The sequence below is a fragment of the Melanerpes formicivorus genome, unplaced genomic scaffold (assembly GCF_026170545.1).
Source record: "Melanerpes formicivorus ecotype bairdi unplaced genomic scaffold, bMelFor1.0.p_v2 SCAF_60, whole genome shotgun sequence".
Classification (NCBI taxonomy): Eukaryota; Metazoa; Chordata; class Aves; order Piciformes; family Picidae; genus Melanerpes; species Melanerpes formicivorus.
In genome coordinates, this window is record NW_027142412.1 from 1583813 (window position 1) to 1602188 (window position 18376).

At 52.1% G+C, this 18376-nt stretch overlaps 1 protein-coding gene and 1 long non-coding RNA gene across 3 annotated transcripts; one reads left to right on the plus strand and one right to left on the minus strand.

Moving 5' to 3' along the window:
• Window positions 1-212: 212 nt before the first annotated feature.
• Window positions 213-15218, minus strand: TBX3 (T-box transcription factor 3). Of its 2 annotated transcripts, none has more exons than XM_068161792.1 (7): window positions 13599-15218; window positions 11486-11753; window positions 9960-10106; window positions 7558-7634; window positions 5988-6145; window positions 3813-4516; window positions 213-3130 (listed from the first exon to the last, which is right to left on the minus strand). In XM_068161792.1, the coding sequence occupies exons 1-7, from the start codon at window positions 13991-13993 to the stop codon at window positions 2684-2686; spliced, it is 2196 nt and encodes a 731-aa protein (XP_068017893.1). In that variant the 5' UTR covers window positions 13994-15218; the 3' UTR covers window positions 213-2683. The 2 variants fall into 2 exon arrangements, with proteins under 2 accessions (XP_068017893.1, XP_068017894.1); XM_068161793.1 differs by lacking the exon at window positions 13599-15218 and adding an exon at window positions 12163-12359.
• Window positions 15219-16359: 1141 nt separating this feature from the next.
• LOC137452951 (uncharacterized) lies at window positions 16360-17591 on the plus strand. Its single transcript, XR_010990211.1, has 2 exons — window positions 16360-16550; window positions 17121-17591. It is a non-coding gene; the product is annotated as an uncharacterized lncRNA (long non-coding RNA).
• Window positions 17592-18376: the final 785 nt, after the last annotated feature.

The following is an 18376-nucleotide window of genomic DNA, read 5'->3' on the forward strand; positions in this document are numbered from 1 at the left end:
CGCTTAAACCTCCTCCTTCCCCACCACCAATGCTAACGAGCCCATTCCGACTGGTTCGGGCTAGCTCCTTCCAGGAGAAATACTGTAATAGTGGAAAGAGGGTGGAGAAGAAAGGTTGGAGAGGGATGTTTATCTTCCAAGCTCTCCATCCATCCATCCTCCCAGGAGCCGTCGGGAGGGTTGGGGGTGAAGTTATTTCACAAGACACCCAAGACATTTCAATAAAAATTTATTGAAACTTCAGTGACTTTTTTTTTGTTGTTTTTTTTTTAAAGGGGAAAGAAAAAAAAAATTAATAATAATAATTACAGGGAGGGGAGGGGGGAAAAATAGCAAAGACCTTCTCAACATTTATATAACACAAAATAATATACCTTCATATTGTTGTTGTTTTGTTTTGTTTTGTCTTCCTTTGAACCAGCTCTTGAGCACCTGACTTTCGAGCCAAGAAAATAACGCACTCACTCAAACAAAGACAACAATAAGCACAGTAGTTAAAACTCCGTCGTGGGGTCGGTTGATCGATACACCAAGAAAACGGGGGGCAAGAAAAATAGTACAAAGTTAAAAGGGGGGAAAAAAAATAAAACCCCAAAAAGGCCTAGAATCTTCGTTTCGTTTAGCTTTGTTTTTCCTCTCTCGAGCCACTGGAGAAGCCTGTTGTCACGTAAATAACGCACGGAGTTTTGTCCTTGTGGATGTTTTATGTGGAAAGCAACACTTTGAACACCGGAAAAATAATGATAATGATAATAATAATAATCGTGGATTAAAAGCTACCATGGCACATCGCTTTTGATTTTTCTTTTATTCATCTTTTCCTTTGAGATCCTCGATTAATTCGATTTGTTTCTGCTTTGCCTTTGCTTTTTTTTTTTAACCTCCTCTGCATTCGGCTCCTTTACAAAAGGCCGAGGTCAGGTTTTTTCTGGGGGTGAATTCCGATTTAATAAGCGAGGGGTATTTCTCCTCTGGGTCTGGTGGGGGGGGGGGGGGGGGTGTGGAACGGGACGGGACGGGGAAGGGGGGAGGATATGTTTAAAGGAATTAACCACTTTGAAATGAAAACGACTAAAAATAAAACCAGCAGACGAAAAAAAAAACGGGGAAGGGAAAAAAGAAAAAGAAGAAACAGAAAGAAGAAAGAGAGAAAGAAAAGAAGAAAGAGAGAAAGAAAAGAAGAAAGAGAGAAAGAAAAGAAGAAAGAGAGAAAGAAAAGAAGAAAGAGAGCAAGAAAATAAAAGACAGCTGCAATCATATTTACAGAGATATGTACAATGTCAATAAATTAAAGTTTAATTTCGAGTATTCATATTCCACGTATTTACAGGAGTTATCAAATAATTACATAAATACTTTGTTTTAATAATAGTGTCCGCTCTTCTCTTCTTCTCAGTTATGCTTAAACCTTGTTATTGCATATACAATTAAAGAGGGGAAAGCTGTGACCAACCTACAATCGAGCTACGGAGCGGGGTGGGGGGTGGGGGTGCAGGGGGTATTTAGATAAAATAAATTCGCTGTTTCCCCCCCCCCCCCCCCCCCCCCAACCTTCCTTTCCAGCTACATTTCTTACTCATGTTGCTACAGGGAGGATCTTTTAGGTAGAGGGATCAGGGTCTTATTTTTGTTGGGTTATTTTTTAATGATTAGTCAATAATCGTTTGAATAATGGTTTGGGGGTTGTTTTTTTTTCCTCCCGCCGGGGTTGCCAATGAGCGCGAAGAAACAAACGACAAAACCCCCCCACCTAAACTGGGAAAAATAAAACACATATATAACACACCTCACCCCCCCCCCAAAAAAAAAAAAACAACCAAACACAACGAAACAAAACAAAAAAGACCAAAGCAGACTACTATGGAACATGCAAAAAAACAAAACCTCAAGCCCAAAACAAACCCCAAAAGCCACCGCCTGGCTCTCCGACATCACAAAGAGCGTTTTAAGCACACAGCTTCCCTTAATATTGACTAAAGGGGGGGGGGGGGGGGGGGGGGGGGTGTGGAGGAGCGCGGGGAGGGGGTGGGTGTCATTAACAACCCACCCAGGAAACAACTGTTGAAGAGTTGAGTAACTTAACTTTGCTTCTGGAAAGAACCAAAACAAAAAAAAAAAATCACTTCTCTTACTTATTATTATTATTATTTTTTTTTTATTCCGACGTTCTTTTGATTTTGTTTGGTTTATTTTTGCTTTTAGGTTTGGAATTCTTTAGGGTTTTTTTCTTCTTTTTCCTTTTTTTTTTTTTCTCTTGCATTTTGGTTTTTTTTTTTTTTTCTTATTTTTTTTTTTCCTTTTCTTTAAATATATACATTAGAGGAAAAAAAAAAAAGAAAAAGAAAATAAGGGAGGACACCACAACCTCCTGCAAGAAAGCCTCTGACCTGGCTCCCTCCCACCTCAACTCCTCTCTACCCCAGTCCCGGACCTTCTCCCAATCCTCACCCCCCCCCTCTGTTTCCCCCAATACCTTTTGGTTGATAAATTTGAAAGCACAACGCTGGGGGATTTCATAGTAAAAAAAAAACCAACATAAAATAAAATGGAAGGGGGGGGGATCAAAACAAAAGAGGTGGGGGGGGATTAAAAAAACCCAAGTGGTGGGTGGAGGATGTGGTTTCTTTCAAACAAAGTGCACTGCCAGACTGATTTGAAATGAGGTCCCGGAGGCCGGGGGGTTTTACGGGGAGCCGCTGCGGGATCTGTCCTGTTTAGGGTCGAGCCCACTGACCAGGCGCTGGATGTTTTGCAGTTCACTGGTTGCCGCCTCCTTGTCTGCTCCCAATTTGGGGGAGAGTGAGACAGAACCGGAGGAGAGGGTGGACGAGCGGCTGGTGAGGTCCGAGGCGGAGTCCAGGGGTACGGAACCGGGGCTGGTAGTTAACCCCCCGGGTTTGCCCTCTCCGGAGCCGGTAGCCAGGCCGGGCAGGGCTGTGGTGAGGAGGCTGCTGCCGTCAGGCAACGGGACGGGCAGCGGGTAGGGGCTGTAGCGGAGCCGGGGACGGACGGCGCTGAGGAAGGGGTGCCGGTGCACCGAGCTGGAGGCGGCGCTGGAGGCGGCGGCGGCCGCTGCCATGTAGGTATAGGGGTACGGAAAGAGGCTTCCGAAGGGAGACATAGCCAGGCCCTGAGGTGGGGGAGGAAAGAGAAAGGAAAGGGTTACTGGCCTGAACACCTCCGCACCACAGCCTTCCCGTGCACACACCCGTGGGAGAACTGGCCAAGCTGCTGCTGCCCACTGGAGAAGACGGAGGCCTGTCCTCCTCGTGTGGAACCAAAACCACCCGCCCCCCCAGGCTCTGTCCTGCACAGATCCCTTCCTGCTGGGAGGGTCGTGGCCCAGCGAGGGTGAAATGAGATAAGAGCCATGTTGTCCCTGCCCCGCTCTCCTCTTCTGAGAGATTTTCTTTCGCTGGCGCAAACGCTGCCCCCACAGGTACAGCTACACACACTTTCCCCCGCCCCACCCCAGGGCAACCCTGCGCATCTCCCTCCCTCCCCCCACCACGTCGCTTTTCTCCGCAACGGCTCTGCTCCCGCAGGCTGCAATTCACCCCACACCGCGGGGAGCCCTCGGACTCTCCTGTGAAGGGGGAACGGATGCCTGATCCCAGCACAGTGCCCCAGAGAGCACATGGAAGAGCTCCAGGAGTTCAAGCTGGGTCACTCCCTCAACCCTCCCGGGGCTTTCCCACCCCTGCCTTTCCCCTAAACCCTGCAGAGAGAGCCGGGCGGGCCTGGGGGAAGCCTGCAGAGGGGGGGCTACAAGGGGATGCTCCCCGGGACTGGGGAGGGGTGGAATGCGGTACCTGAGAAGCCAGAACGTGCTGCTGCAGATGGAAAGGCAAAGCAGCCGCCGATGCTCCCGAGAGTCCCTGGGCCGCCGCCGTGGCCATCACCGTGTTGTCCAGTCCCGAGACACCGGCAGATGCCCCGGAGACGGTGGCAAGCAGCGGCCCCATTCCCGCGGCCATCCCGGAGAAAGCCCCCCCCATGGCGAACTGCCCGGGGTGCAGCAGCAGCGGGTGCCCATTCCCCAGCGGGTTGAAGAACTGCTGGCCTGCCAGGGCAGGGGGGAAGCCGAGGTTTTGCAAGTGTCCCTGGCTCAGGTGGGCTGTGCTGTCGGTCTGCACCGTCAGGGGGGCGAAGGGCTCCTTCCCCAGCAGCCGGTTTTCATCCACTTTAGGACCATCCCTGAGGGGGCTTTTCAGTTCCTCGCCGCTCAAGCTTCCCCCTCGGGTACTGGAAGAGATAGTAGCCGGGCTGTGCCTGGAGTCCGGAGGGGCTTTCTCCGTCCTCTCTCGGCTCCGACTTCCCGCCGAGTCACTGGGGAAAAAGTGGCTTTTGGAGGGGCTGCCCCCCTTCTCCCGGGGGTCGTCTCCCGCGGCCGAGGCGGAACTGGCCGGTGCTGGGGTGGTGCCGGTGGTCGTGCTGATTTTGCCCGACTCGTTGGCTTCTAGCAAGGGATCATCTTTGCTGTCCGCGTCGCTGTCTCCTTCGCTGGGACAGAGATCTGCAAGATAAAGGCAGCCCGGGGCTGGGATCCGGCACCACACGTCTCTAAAAATCCCACCTCGAGCTGAGAGAGAAGGCAGAGAGGCTTCCTGGCCAGCCAGAGATTTACATGGAAGTACTTCCTTTTTCTGGTTATTATATAAATAAATACTCCTCCTCTGCTCCCACCGCCTGTCCCACCCCGGCCAACCTGAGTTTTACACAGCAGAGCAAACCTGGCGACGATCCTCCCCATCAAACACATCCCGGGGAGGGCCTGGGGCCAGGGGCTGGTCTCCGGGGGGGACACCCACCCCTGGGGTCCCTTGGTTGTGACAGAGGCGACAAGGTGTCAAGGGCTGGAATTGGATGGCCTTGGGGATGCCTCTTCTAAGAACTTCTCCAGAATTTCCATCCCTTGTGATGGGCAAACTCTTAACACACTCACTCATACACGCATAAATACATACACACCTCCATCATCCCCTGGACCCCCCCGCCTCCTCCTCCTCCTCCTCCTCCTCCTCCACAAATGTATGCAGGGCTTTGCTGGATTCCTCTGCACTTCATCTCCTAATTTCAGCGCCCCAGGTACGAAGCTCTGGTTCGTTTTTCGGGTCCCCTCCCAGTTCCCCTCCCCTCAGCTCGGCAGGACTTTAAACAAACGAGTGAAGTAACAACAAAAAAGAGGTTGTTTCCTCCTCCCTCTGCGCCCCCCACCCCCCAGCCCCGGGATGGATTAATACATGGGAGAGAGCTGCAGACAGCTCCCAACCCCACACCAACAGAAACCCAGGGTGACTTTTCTATAACAAAGTTCGGGACTGTATCCAGGGGAAAGATCCTTCCTCTAATAGCAGATTCAGTGAGGAATATTAATGGAGTGACTCCAGTTCTGAACTTTTGCCCCGTGGTCTGTCTTTGCTCCCTTGACTTGGAGCTGGCTCCTTTCTGAACCAAGGAGGGGAGGGATGAATGTGCAGAAAGAGGAGAGGGAGGCTTCGGGGTGAGGGAGACGGAGGGAAAAGAGAGGGGGAGGAAGAGTGAGGAGGGCAGAGAGAAAGAGAGAATGAGGCAGGAAAAAAAGAGGGAGAAGGAAAGAGAAAAAGAAAGCAAGCACAAAGGAGAGTGAGAGAAAGAAAACAGGAAAAGAGGGAAAGAAGAGAAGAAAGATGGAAAAGATGGAAAGAATTGCTAAAGAAGGAAAGAAAAAGACAAAAACAGCAAGAAGGACCAAGAGGTAGGAGGGAAAGAAAAAGAAAGAACAGAAAGATCTGAGAGGAAAGAGAGGGACAAGAACAGAGCCAAGGGAGAAAGCAGAAAAAAGAAGGAAATACAAAGGAAGGAAAGGAGGGAAAGGAGGGAAAGGAGGCCTGTGCCAGAGGGCAGCAGTGCAGGCTGGGGTCCATCCCCTCACAGAGCAGGCACCTAGGCTATCCCCGGAGGGGGAGGGGTGCGGCGGAGGGGTGTCTGGGGCCCGCAGCTCTCACCTTTGAGGCTGGAGGTGCCGACGGCAGGTACGGTAGGGCAGGAGGACTGGGCGAAGCACTTGAAGGCTGTCTGCTCGTTGGAGGACTCGTCCGAGGTGGGGTTTTCCTTCTTTTGCCTCTCGTCGTACACCCTCATGGACTGCAGGGTCAGCTGCTTCCTGCGGGCACATGCACCCGCTGGGCAAGCAGACCCCAGCACCCCCTCCTCCAAATACACCACCCCACCCCCGAGACATCCCCCCCATCCCTTCTCCAGCCCCTCCTTGAGCTGTGATTTGGGACTGGCTGGGGCAGGAGAACGAAGGGCCCAGGTCCCCTGGAGGGGGGGGAAGGCGTTTCTGGCAGGCAGGACTTGGCTGCTAATGAGAGGAGATTTCTTGGAAGCGGTGAGCAGCTCCTCAGCAAGGGCAGATATTAAAGACAAGGGGCGGAGGGAGAGGGAAGAATTCCCTGGAGATTAGCTTTTAAAAGGCGAGGATGTTCCAGAGATATGAGCCATCTTAATGGTTGCTAAGATCGCTAGGAAGTGGTTATTTTGTTAGGCACTTTATGTAATCTTTTCACCAACAATTAACCCGGAGTAAAAAAAAAAATCTATTTATATTTAGAGAGAAATTAGAAATCATTTCCGTCCTGTGGCTGCAGCGTTGGCTTTATTTTCACACTGATGGACAAGAGGAGCTGGGGTGTGTGTGTGTGTGTGTGTGTGAGTGTGTGCTGGGCAGGGAGAAAGGCCTCTTGTTTTAACTTCTCTTTTTAATTTCTTTTTTTTTTTCTTGGAGTTAAAAAGAGGAAGAGAGAGATTTGTTCATTATCTAATCCTGAGTGCAAGAGACAGATTCATTCATTATCTAAACCTGAGTGCAAATGGCTAAAATATCCTGCCTGCTGTATAAAAAAGAAACCAAACCGAAATAAAGACATTCCCTACCAAAGGGGAGGGGGGGAAAAAAAACAATCTCTTTCTCTCCATTCTCCAATATTATTCATAATAAAAATTAGTTCCACTAAAATCAGTTCAGTCCATCTGTCTACCTGGGGCACAAACTCTGTCCTGCTGCTTTTCTTTTGGGGGGGAAAAAAAAACCACTAAGACTGCAGCATTGTCTGTCATTAATTATTTCCATATTCACAAGACACCTCTGTCAAAACAGTTTATTTATACATTTCTCCTCTACACTTCAGACTTTTCCATCCAATCCCCAGGAAAATGCCAGAGGAGATTCAACCGGCAGCCAGCTCCTCGCTTCTCCTTTCCCCCCCCCAGCTCCCAGGGAAAATTTAAAGTCATAATTCCTCACAAAACCTGAAGGAAAACTTCTTCCTCCACTGATATTTCCTCGGTGTCCCACCATCCCATGATGTCAAAAGAAGCAGGAAAGAATTGCCACACCATTCAGTTTGGTGTTACTAAGGACAAGATCCTCGTCAATTTGGCGGGGTGGGGGGGGTGGGAGGGGGACTGAGTGGTTTGGAGGCCAGGCGAGGTGGTTTTGACCTCTGCTTGTGTTCTGAGCTTTACACAACCAGACCCAAACGAGGTGCCTATAGGTAATCCATCCAGACTCACCTTTTTTCCCTCCTTCCATTCCCAGTGTCTCGAAACCCTTTGGCGAACGGGTTGTTGTCAATTTTTAATTGAGTGATCTGTGGGGTGGAGAACAACAACAACAAAAAAAAGTAGGCAAGGAGGTTGGGGCAGAAATACAAAGATTTGGTATTTGAAACCAGCAGCAAAACCATGTCCTCCCCAGTTGTGCCAGCACTGGCAGGACCCCGGCAGGGTGCAGGACAGAGCAGAAAGGAAAGGTCCCTGCTTTGGGGGGCGAATCTCTGTGTTTGCCCAAGCCGTCTCGTACCCAATCCCCTCGGCAGGGCTGGCCAGTGACCCGGGCTGTGGTGGCAAGCAAGGAGCCCCGTGTTGCTGCCACCGCATCGGAATTACTTTAGCCGTGCAATGCGATCCCTGCAAGTTATGCCTGGGCTTAAAACTCTTTAAATGCCATAATTAAACCGCAAAGGAATCATGCCCACCCCCTTGCTATAATAAAATACTTTATATAATCGCATTATGCTCTGGGTGTGTGTGTGAGTTGGGGTGCTGGGGGTGCCAGGAGCTGCTTGGTTGGTTTGGGGGTTTTTTTTTGTTGGGTTTTTTTTTTCGTTTTCGGTTGGTTTGGGATTTTTTTCTTTGGGGGGGGGGAGGGGAAGTTGGTTTGGGGTTTTTTGAGGGGTACATAAGTTTTTTGGTAGTGTTTGGGGCTTTTCTTGGGATTCAGGTTATCACGGAATGGCTGAGTGTGGAGGGATGGTGGGGGGCACACTACATCTCCCTGCGTCTGCACCTACAGTGGGCAGAGGTAGATTCCAAACCTAGCCCCGCTATAATAGGGTGAAAGCGAAGAGAATGGAGGCAGGGATGCTGCCTGACCCCTGCCCCCCCCCCTCCCCCCACTCCCAGCCTTGGTCCCTCCAGTTCGAGAGCAGAGCAGAATCCCGAAGATCAAAGCCCCAACTTGGGGCTGAACGCCAGGCAGGACCGGCTCCAGCCGCAGAGTTAACTCATCCCCCAGCAGTACACGGAGGAGCAGGAAAAGAGCAGGAAAACCCACTGCTAAAAACCAGCAGGACTTTTAATCCAGGTGATCCCGGCCATGCCTTCTGACCCACTCCCGCAGAGCCGGAGCCGAGGGCTCCCTGCCGCTCCCGCACGCCGCTTCCCAGGCAAATTTCATGGCAATCAGGCAAATATGCTCCTTTCTGTCCTTCAACCAAGCCAACCCCAGCTGATAGACCGGGACGAACAGCCCTGCTGATAAGTCTCAAAGCAAAGTCTACTCTCTGCACGCTCATTTTCTTTCCATTTCCTTGCAAGCACCCGGCCGTAAAAAGAGAGGAAAAGAGCCTGAGCCCCGAGGGAGAAGTAGCTTTTCGGAAACCCGGGGCAGAGGGGTGCAGATCCTTCCTTTTCTCCCCTCCATTATTGATAGTGAAGGATGGAAGGGGACAGAGAGAGGCACAGGGAAGCTGCAGCGAACAGGCGCTGCACGTCCAGACTCTCTGCGCTGAATGCTGAGCGCTCACAAAGTTATAGACAGGGGGGGAAAAAAAAAGAAGAGAAAGAAAGAAAGAAAGGAAAAAATCAAAGTCCACCTTATTTTTGACTCCTCCACTTCCTTCCACTTGACTTAATTACCATAAATTCACCATTTGCCACTCTCCCAACTCTCCCACCTTAGTCGCAAGTGACAATAAACCAGCCGAAATGGAAAGGCAAGTGGCTGCGGCGCTGCGAAACTTTCTCACCCTGGCTCTCTCAGACCTTCCAGCTACATAAGTGAGATACCCCTCTCTGACCAGAGCAGAGTTCTGCACATTTCTGCACACACAGACATACAAAATAAAGCACTGCTGGATTGGAAAAAAAAAAATATATATATTTTAAAAAATCATAATATTATAATAATAGGAACCAGACGTGGGCTCTGGCCTTATTGCCAATTGCTGTTAAAGGAGCTAAAACACAGCACAAAGGCCAGGAAGAATTACAAAATCTCTAGCCCCGTTTCTCTCCCTCCCTCCCTCCCTCCCCACTTTATCTTTCAACACACAGAAACGATTTGTGTTTGGTTTGGTTTTGTTGTTCTGTTTTGTTTTCTGGTGCCTCTTAGATTAAATCCACACCAAAAGGAACGATCCCCACTCCTTTCTATCTCTTTCCCCATACCAGGAGCTAAAAAATCCCTGAACGGTCCTCTCTTTTAATTGCTTTCCCCGAGGTTGGTGTTTGGAGAGCGCCCGAACCCCTCCCCGGCGCCTTCCCAAAGTTGGATCAAGGAGATTTTGGGGGGAAAGCAAGGAAAGAAGAGAGAGGAGCGGGATGGGTTTCGTGATTTTTAAGGGAACAATGCAGAGTAAAACCTCTCTTAAAAGCCAAAAGACGTAAAACAAATCCTTCCTTAATCTCCTTACCTTATCATTCTGGTATGCGGTCACTGCAATGAATTCAGTCTCCGGGAAAACGTAGGTCCGGAACGTGCTGTAGGGAAGCTTGAGGATATCGTTGGCTCGGACGATGTGGAACCGGGGCTGGTACTTGTGCATGGAGTTTAAAATGGTCTGGAATGCGGTTGTGTAGGGGGAAAACAGCGGCCGGCAGCAGAGGGGGCAGAGAAGGGGAAAGAAGATGGTCAGCTGGAGCAGCACCCCCTGCCTCGCACTTCCCCGGCTATCCACACTTTCTCCTCCTAATTTGCCTTCCCTCTCCTGCCTCCCCTCACTCCTCCTCCCCGCCGAGCACACTCCAAACACACGCACACGCATTGCAGCATCCAACAAAAAGCACTGACAGCTCCAGCTCACCGGGGTTAGGATCATCACTGGACCTCCCGGGGCAAAGGGGTCGGGGGTGGGGGAACGTAAAATCCCAGCAAAGTTCTTCTAGCAGGGCTGGGGAAGCTCTTTAGGCTTCTCATGTTTGGGGTTTTATTTATTTATTAAATAATGAAAGTGTCTTTTGATTTCATCACGGAAAAAAATAATAATAAATGAAAATGAAGTAGAGGAGCAGCAGCAGCTACAACAAGCAACATCACCACCAGAGCCATGGCCAGGTCTAATTGCTTGCCCCAATCCACTTAAGGCCTTTTGAGAAAGGCAAAAGGAAAGAGAAATAAAAATCAAAATGTATCATCTAATCAAATCACAGGCAGTAAATGCAATCTTCAGCACATTAGAGATCCCCTGACTGCAGCTACCACCAGCAGCCCCTGGCCCAGTGGCGGGAGGCTTTCCCAGGAAGAGAGAGAAATGGCAGAGGATCGCCAGAACACTTATCAGCAAGGTTTGTTTGATTTCACTCTTAGGGTAAGTTTTTATCTCTGCACACCCAGTAAATGTAAAGGAATGGGTAGACATGAATGGGCAACTTGACCTCTAATTTTGGTCCCTGTTTATTTTCACTCTGGCTTGCTTTACATTATCCAGATTAATATATATTTAAATGTTTGCATTCTTAGGCCTTTAAACCCTTTATACACACATGTAGATCATTTCCCTATGCATAAAAAAGTGTGATAGACTTTATTAAAAATAAGTAGATAGCGATACAAAGTCAGCACAGGTCTGAGAACCACTGGGCTGTGCTCTGCTGGAAAGAAATTCCTGAAGCTACTTTCTATCTACTCTAAACTCATCTGAATGGCACTGAGAGGTTAAGGAATAAATTCAAGTGCTTAATCTCGACCTCAGCAACAGAGAAAAAAATAATCAAGGACTATTCTAAACTGGCCAGATACATCCTGGCCTAGTTGGAGGTGGATTTATCTCCTTTCCCCCCTCATTTGGGCTGCCGGTGGTAGCTGCAACAGGGGCTGTGGGCACGGCCCTGGCCGAGCAGCTGCTGTGCTCTTCTCGGCCGGGACCCACTGCTCTTACCGGGCAGCCAGGGAGAGGAACTGGGGGTAGTGGGGGCAAAGGAAGGTGTAAAAGGCACTCACAAATCCGTGCTTGTCAGAGATGTTGTTAGTGAGCTTCAGCTTGTGAAAGGTGACGACTTTGGACATCCATTGTTCGCCGGTGGCCGGGCTGTCCGGGTGGATGTACATTCTCTTTGGCATTTCAGGGTCAGCTTTGCCGGCTACCATCCACCGGGAATTATGGAATTTGTACCTACAATCATCAGCCGCCACAATATCCATCAATAAAATGTACTTGGCCTTTTTATCCAGTCCAGTGCATCTCACTTTAAATGGAGGAAACATTCTCCTATGGGCAAAGAAGGGAAGGGGGGAGGGGGGGGGGGAGGGGAGGGTGGTGGTAAAGAAAAGACAAGACGAAAATAAACCAAAATTAATTACAGCGTTTATATAAGCTCTTGAATCTCGGCAACGCGTCTACGGAACAATCACTTCGGCCCTCAGAAGGAAAGGTCTTGTGTCGTTTCCCCCCCGCCCCAGCACAAAGCCTTCCCCCCACCCTCAGCGAAAAGGTTTTCCGAAGGCTCAAAAGTTTCAGGAGAAAATGGTCCCGGGGATGAGAGAGATCCGTGCTCCCTACAAATCAGCAGGCGCCTACTCTCTGCCATTCCTAAATTGCAAAGCCTCACTTGGGGCTCTCGGATCTCTCATTATTTCCCTTTTCGCCTCCTAAACAAAGAAATGGGAACAGATCGCACCCCGATAAAATTCAGACCCCGCATTATTCTAACGGCCGAGGAGGGCAGAGGGGACGTTTTCACTTTGCAAAGGAGAAGAAAACCCCTCCAAGTGAGGGCAGGGTGCCGTGGCCATCCCAGTTCCCCAGAGCTCCCCGGGATGACCCAAAAGGCTCCCTGCAAACCCCGCTCCCCTCCAAGTCCAGCTCCAAACTGCAACAGGATACCACAAATTTGCTGTTTATTATATCGAGCGGTTGGCATTCAGCGATCTCAGCTTAAAAGGAAACACATGACTTTGCAACATGTAAGAGCTCTTAATGCTCGCCGAGGCTTTCGTGCAAAATAACTTTTGACCACAATTAACAGGGAAAAACTTCGGGAAAGCAGTAAAATGGGCGAGAGAATTTTTTTTTTCCACCCCCTTGCCGTTCTCAGGATTTTTTTTTCCCTAAGCCTTGTAGCCTGCAACTGGTGCTCTGCAAGGAGGTGAAGCTCCAGCAAGGCGGCTGAAGGCCATCTAAGACTTTTCAGGAGTGGCTTCCTCGAGTGATTCTCCAGGCAAATTACATGGGAATTGTTTGGGAGGTTACTAAGAGAGTCTCTCCCTCTCTCTCTCTCTCTCTCTCGGGGAAAACCAAAAAAAGCCAAACAAACCCCAAAATCCAGGCCGGGGGCGAAGGGGGTTTGCTCCCTGCGTGTCATGCCAGCAATAAGCAGAGCTGTTAAAGAGCACGGGTGTCAAGGAGGGATTTCAGGCGGGTACAGCCATGAAAAAGCCAAGTGCCGAGCGTGGATGTGCTGTGTGTGTTCATTCATTCCCACGTGAAGGTTACATAAATCCGGGGACAGGCTACAAACCCCTCGCTTGCCACCGCACCAGCGGCTGCAGCACCAGAAGCTCTTCTTTTTTTGGTCAGCTTTCTGTACATCTGTGCAAATTTGTGCACCTAGAATTCAGCAGAAAGGGGCACAGGAGAAGAAACCGAGAAACCGAACCCATCTGCCCTCCTGCAGCTCTACCAGCAGCGATCCGCCGCCCCAAACAGTGTTTTCCTTTATGCCCTCTATTCTCTCTCTTAAGGAACAAAACCTACGCGTTAGCAAGGCTGCAAAATCAGGCCAGTCCCTTCTCCAACCCCAAATTCTTTTCTTTCTGCTACCAGCCTTCTCCAGAAGTATTAAGTTGCTGAACCATGAAGGGACCCTCTCGCCCCTGCACACGCTCATGCTGAGAAGGGCCGGTTCCTGGTTGAGCATTTCATGCAGCGTGGTGCCCGAGATGGGCTCAATCTTCAGCTGCCTGAAACTTTCCATAATTCCAGGAGAAAGAAGCTTTATGGGGAATGTAGCCGTGAAAGAGGCTCGCTCTGGAGCAGCCTGGTGAGGTGCGGAGACTGAGGGGTGGGGGGAAGAGAGGAGAAAAAGAAAGGCACGAACCCCCTGCCCAGACCTACCTTCCCGATTTGGTAATCACCATCTCCGTGCCTCTTTTATGGAACTGCTCCCAAAGCTCTTTGGCTTCCAGATGCACTTTCGGATCATCTTCCACTTCTTCTTCTGGTTCCAGAGTTTTTAAAGGCCTCAGATGGGCTGCTGCCTGGTGACTCAGGGAAGAAAAGGGAATACCAGTCTCTGCAGCCCCCACTAACTGATCCATGATGGGTTTAGCCAGAGCCCCGGGAAGAGAGAGGGCAGCCGCCCCGTTGGGAGGCAAAGCCAGAGCCGGGAAGAAGGGAGGCTGATGTCCCAGCACAGCGCTCATGGCAAAGTCCGGTGCCCGGTGAGGTAAAAAAGGATGATAAGCCATGCTTGTCCCAGGGATAACTGGATCTCTCATCGGTATATTCATCCACTCCACTCCTCGGTCTTCCCTACTGCTGGAGTAGTCCCGGAGTGGTTTCTAACAGCATATCATGGAGAAGAAAAATTAAGATAATAACAATAACAGCAATAAAGCACCAAAAAAAAAAAAAAAAAAAGGAAAAAAGAAAAAAAAAAGGGAAAAAAAATAAGGGTGTGGGGGGAAACAAGATCTAAACAGTACGTGGGGAAGAAGCAGAACTTCTACAGCCTACAACTTCCCGAGCCGGGGCACATCCCCAGCCCTCGGGACAGCGGATTAACAGGATTGTTCATTATTAGCTTTGCTTTTTTTGTGTGTGTGTTCAGTCTCTGCGTTTGTTGTTTGTTTGGGTTCTGGTGATTTATTTTTTTTTTTTTCCTGAGTTCAAGTCCTTGCGTTGGAAAAGAAACGCCGAAGAAAGGGGGAGGAAAAAAAAAATCCACCGGGTTCTTCGCTGTCTGCTCCTGTTGCCGCTGAAGGGTTGGACAAGACGAGGTCCTTTTTTTTTTTCCTTCTTCTTTTTTTCTCTTAGTCTCAATCCCTCTTCTCTTCTTTCGTGGCGGAGGGTGACGGCTCGAAGCTGGGTTTTCTTTTTGGGTGGATGGTTCTCTGCCCCCCCCTCCCCCCCACCTCTCCACCTTTCCTCCGTACGGTCAGGCTGCGGAGCAGAGGCTGGGAAGGGAGGGAAAGCAGAGAGAAGCAAACAAACCCACCCCCCCTCGCCGGCCGAGGAAGGCTCCTGAGCAACCTCCAGCAGCAAAAACTTGTAGGGAAATCTCGTTTCCGCCTCGCCTTCCCCCCTTCTCCAAGCAGGAGCTGGTCAGGGTGCCCTGATTGCCATCAGGATCTCTTCTTTCTTTCACCCTCCTCCTTTTCTTTTATTTTTTCCCCCCTCTCTTTCTCTTTCGCTCTGCCTTTAAAAAAAAAAAAAAAGAAAAAAAAGAAAAAAAATCCAACAAAACAAAACAAAAAACCCTGCAAGAATTACACTCTTGTCTCCCCTCCAGCAGCGCTCCAGCAAAGGAGAGAGGGAGAAAGAGAGAGGGAAAGAGAAAGGAAGAGAAAAAGGGGAGGGGAGAAAGAGAGGAAAAGAGAAAGAGAGAGAGAGAGAGGGAGAAGGAGCCTCTCAGCTCTGAGAATTCCCTGTGAGTCTGTGCTCTGCGTGCACCAGATTGTATGGATGTGTTGTGGGTTACAAGGGAGCTGGAGCCTCCTTGATTGGCTCTTTGACGCTTTCGGACCAATTGTGTGGCTCCATAGGCGTGGTTTTGACAGGTCGAGTGGAAGGGGGACAGAGCCGAGTTATAAAAAGAAGGTGTCGGAAACTGTAACGCTGCAGCAAAGCATCACTAGTACTCCGGGCCGTGTGAATATGTCAACATGATCAGAGGGGAGGGAGCAGGCAGCGCCGGGGAGGGCGGCCGGGAGCACCCGCCTCTAAACTGGATGGGGGGGGTTGTTCGGGGGGCTGCTGACCCCCCTTTCCTTCCACCACCCCCAAGCCCCGGCCCTGGCCTCCCGCGGCCCCGGCGAGATGGCAGCCTGGGCATTTCCAGGGCGTTCTCCTCCGGCTGCTGGCCCCGGCAGGAGCTTCCGAAGCGGCGGCTGCGGCCGCGCTTCGGCGAGCTGGAGGCTGCAGGGCTGTGGGGGCTCGGTGCGTGATGGTGGAGTGTGGGGGGAAGTCCCTCACCTCTGGGTGCCCCCCACTTCTGGGTACCCCTCCTGCCGGGCCGAGCACTGCGACATTTGTCCCGTACCCCAGGTTTCCCTTCCGCTCCCCACTTCGCCCCCAGATCTCCGGACCCAGCCCGGGCTGCCGGCGGTCCCCGCAGCCGCTGGGGTCCCCCTCGGTCCCGCCGCACCCCTTCGCTCTGCCCCCCGCCCCCTGAAAGCAGCTTTATTTAAACAAGACAAGACGCCCAGGCCGAAAGGTGGGCGCTTTCCGTCCCCCACCGCAAATGTAGGGGTGAGCCCCGGGGCGGTGGGAGCTAGCTCCGAGGGGGGCTCGGCGGGTCTCCCTCCCGGCTCGGGTCCGCTGTCGCCGGTATTATTGTTGTGGTGGGCGGCTGGAGGCTGCGGCAGGGCCGGGGGGGAGCCGACAGTCGGCTCAGCCCCGGGCCCGGCAGCTGCTAATCTCGGCGGGTCGGGAAGGGGGCGGAGGGTGAGACTGGAAAAATGTGATGTTTAAAAAATGATATTTTTTTCTTTCTTTCTTTCTTTGGCGCGGAGGATTAAGGCCACTCGGCTGGCACCGGCGCCGAGAGGGTTACGCTCCCACACCCCTCCTCTTCCATGAGGTGTGCGGGGAGGAGACGGGAAGTGCTGCGGCTTTCCCTGCGCCCGGGCCGGGGCAGCGCCGGGGCCGGGGGGGGGGGGGGGGGGGGGAGGAAGGGGGGAAAGGGGAACCAGTGCCGGCTTTGCCCCCTTGCTCGGGCTCACATGGAACCAACCACCATCCCCACTCCACGGGGGAAGCATCACGCGTGGGTCTGCGCCAACCTTACGCAGAGGGAAGAGCCGGGCAGGATCAGCTTGGGAAGTTTGTGGGCAGAAATATTACCGTGTGTGTGTGTGTGTGTGTGACAGCGTGGGGCTTTTGGGGGTGGGTGTCGTGGTAGCCAAGGGCAGGCAGGATACGGGACATCCACGCTTGGGTCCGGCCGAATATCCCAGAATTGAGAGGTTCCGAATAATTCTCCCCTCCCCCCCCCCCCCCCATCTCTCCCTGGGGGATCTCCCGACGCGGCCCCCCCCACCCCCTACACTTTAAAGAGGGGTAGCTAATCCTCGGGGAGCGGCGCGGGGGAGCGCGGGGGCTCGGCGCTGGCTGCGCGCAGATGGGAGCGGAACCTCTAAAGTGATTAGCTCTTCTAACATTGCATTTTTGACGCACATGGTTAAGAGCGCTTGGCGCCAGCTTGGTGAAGTCCCTGTAGTAACCAGCGTCTAGGATCGCTTTGCATTCACCAAAATATCTCCCCTTTGGTCGGGAGGGGGGGGAGGGTGTGAGGGGGGAGAGTCGATGGAGAAAAGAGGAGGAGGAGGGAGGAAAGGAAGCGGGAGTAATGCGTTCTAAGAAGATGGGGGGGGAAACATAGGGAGGGAGAAAAAAAATCTGATGTGTTTCACGAAGCCAGGAGCTGGGCTACCAGCACGGCGCTCGTCTGGGCTGTGCGTCTGGTTATCAACGGAGGGAGCGAGTCTTTCCTGCAGCCTCTGCTCGCAACCGGTTCTCTGCCTCCTGCCTCAGCCGCGGTGGGAACCCTCAAACTGTACGTCTTCCCCGTGACAGAGCCCACAACAAACGCCCGGCGGCTTCGAGAACTTTACCGCAATTTACCCCAACCGGGCCGCCGTTTTTCTCCCGGGGACCAGGAGTTGCCCTCGGGCCCCCGCAGGACAAGCGCAGCCGCTCCCCGCCCCGCCTCGCCTCGCCCCGACCCCCGCGCCCGCCCTGCCGGAGCGCGCCCTCGGCGCCGCGGCAGCGCCCGGACTCGTTACCGCCCTCCGAGCCTTCCCCGCACCTTGCACCGCGCTCGGCACCCACAGCGCGCAGCGGCCCGCGGGAAGAGAAATAAAATTGTTTGCCGCTTATGATTTCCAATTTCAGTGTCTGGCTAATGGCGTGCAAACTTCCGCCAGTTCCGAGTGACCTCCCCGGCGAAGCCCCCCGGAGACTCGTATTATGAAGGGAGGCTGCACTAATCTAAGATCAAAAGCGGGAAGGTGCGAACAGTCTTTGTCTCCCTTCGGCCGCCTCATTCCCCCTTCTGTGTGTGATAAATCTACCCTGGCGCCGACTGCGAGCTGGATGATTAATTTGCAAGCAAACAAAAGGGACCTGATGGCCAGCCATCTTAGTTAAATATTGGCCAGTGCTTCCAGCTACTTGTTAGCCTCCTCTTTGCCAGAAATAAATAAATAAGCGGTGCGCAGAAAGAAACAAATAAGGAGTCCCACAGAAACTAATGGCAAAGCGAAAAGGGAGGGGGGTAAGGAGGGAAAAAAAAAAAAAGAAAAGGAAAAAAAAAATAAGAGAGAGATCAGGACGGGGGATGGCGAAGGGCAGGGAGCGCGGTGGAGGTGGGAATGGGGCTGGTGGCGGGGGGAGGCAGGGTGATAGCGGACTGAGATAGCCGGCTGCCCCTGCGCCTCTCGGCCCGGCTGCAGGCTGGGCTTGCACTAAGGCCGGCACTATCTTAGCTCTTCAAAGAGGCATGAAAGGTCTCCGCTGTCTCCCCGAGGAGCAAGCAGGCCGGGGATTCTCTAATCTCGGAGCGCACAGAGCTAAAGGCCGAGGCAGGGGCGGAGAGCGGCTCCCACCTTCCCCAGCTCCCCTCCACTCCCTGATGCCAGCACCTCACTGGCTTTTCCCTGCTTGATGCCAGG

What these genes read in the sequence shown, in the direction of transcription:
- TBX3 (XM_068161792.1), bottom strand. Translation starts at nt 13,993, where the DNA reads ATGAATATACCGATGAGAGATCCAGTTATCCCTGGGACAAGCATGGCT. An exon ending in TCTCTGACAAGCACGGATTT is followed by an intron (nt 10,107 to 11,485) that starts GTGAGTGCCTTT and finishes ACCGCATTCCAG; the next exon opens with ACCATTTTAAACTCCATGCA. An exon ending in AATGGAAGGAGGGAAAAAAG is followed by an intron (nt 6,146 to 7,557) that starts GTGAGTCTGGAT and finishes ATGTGCCCGCAG; the next exon opens with GAAGCAGCTGACCCTGCAGT.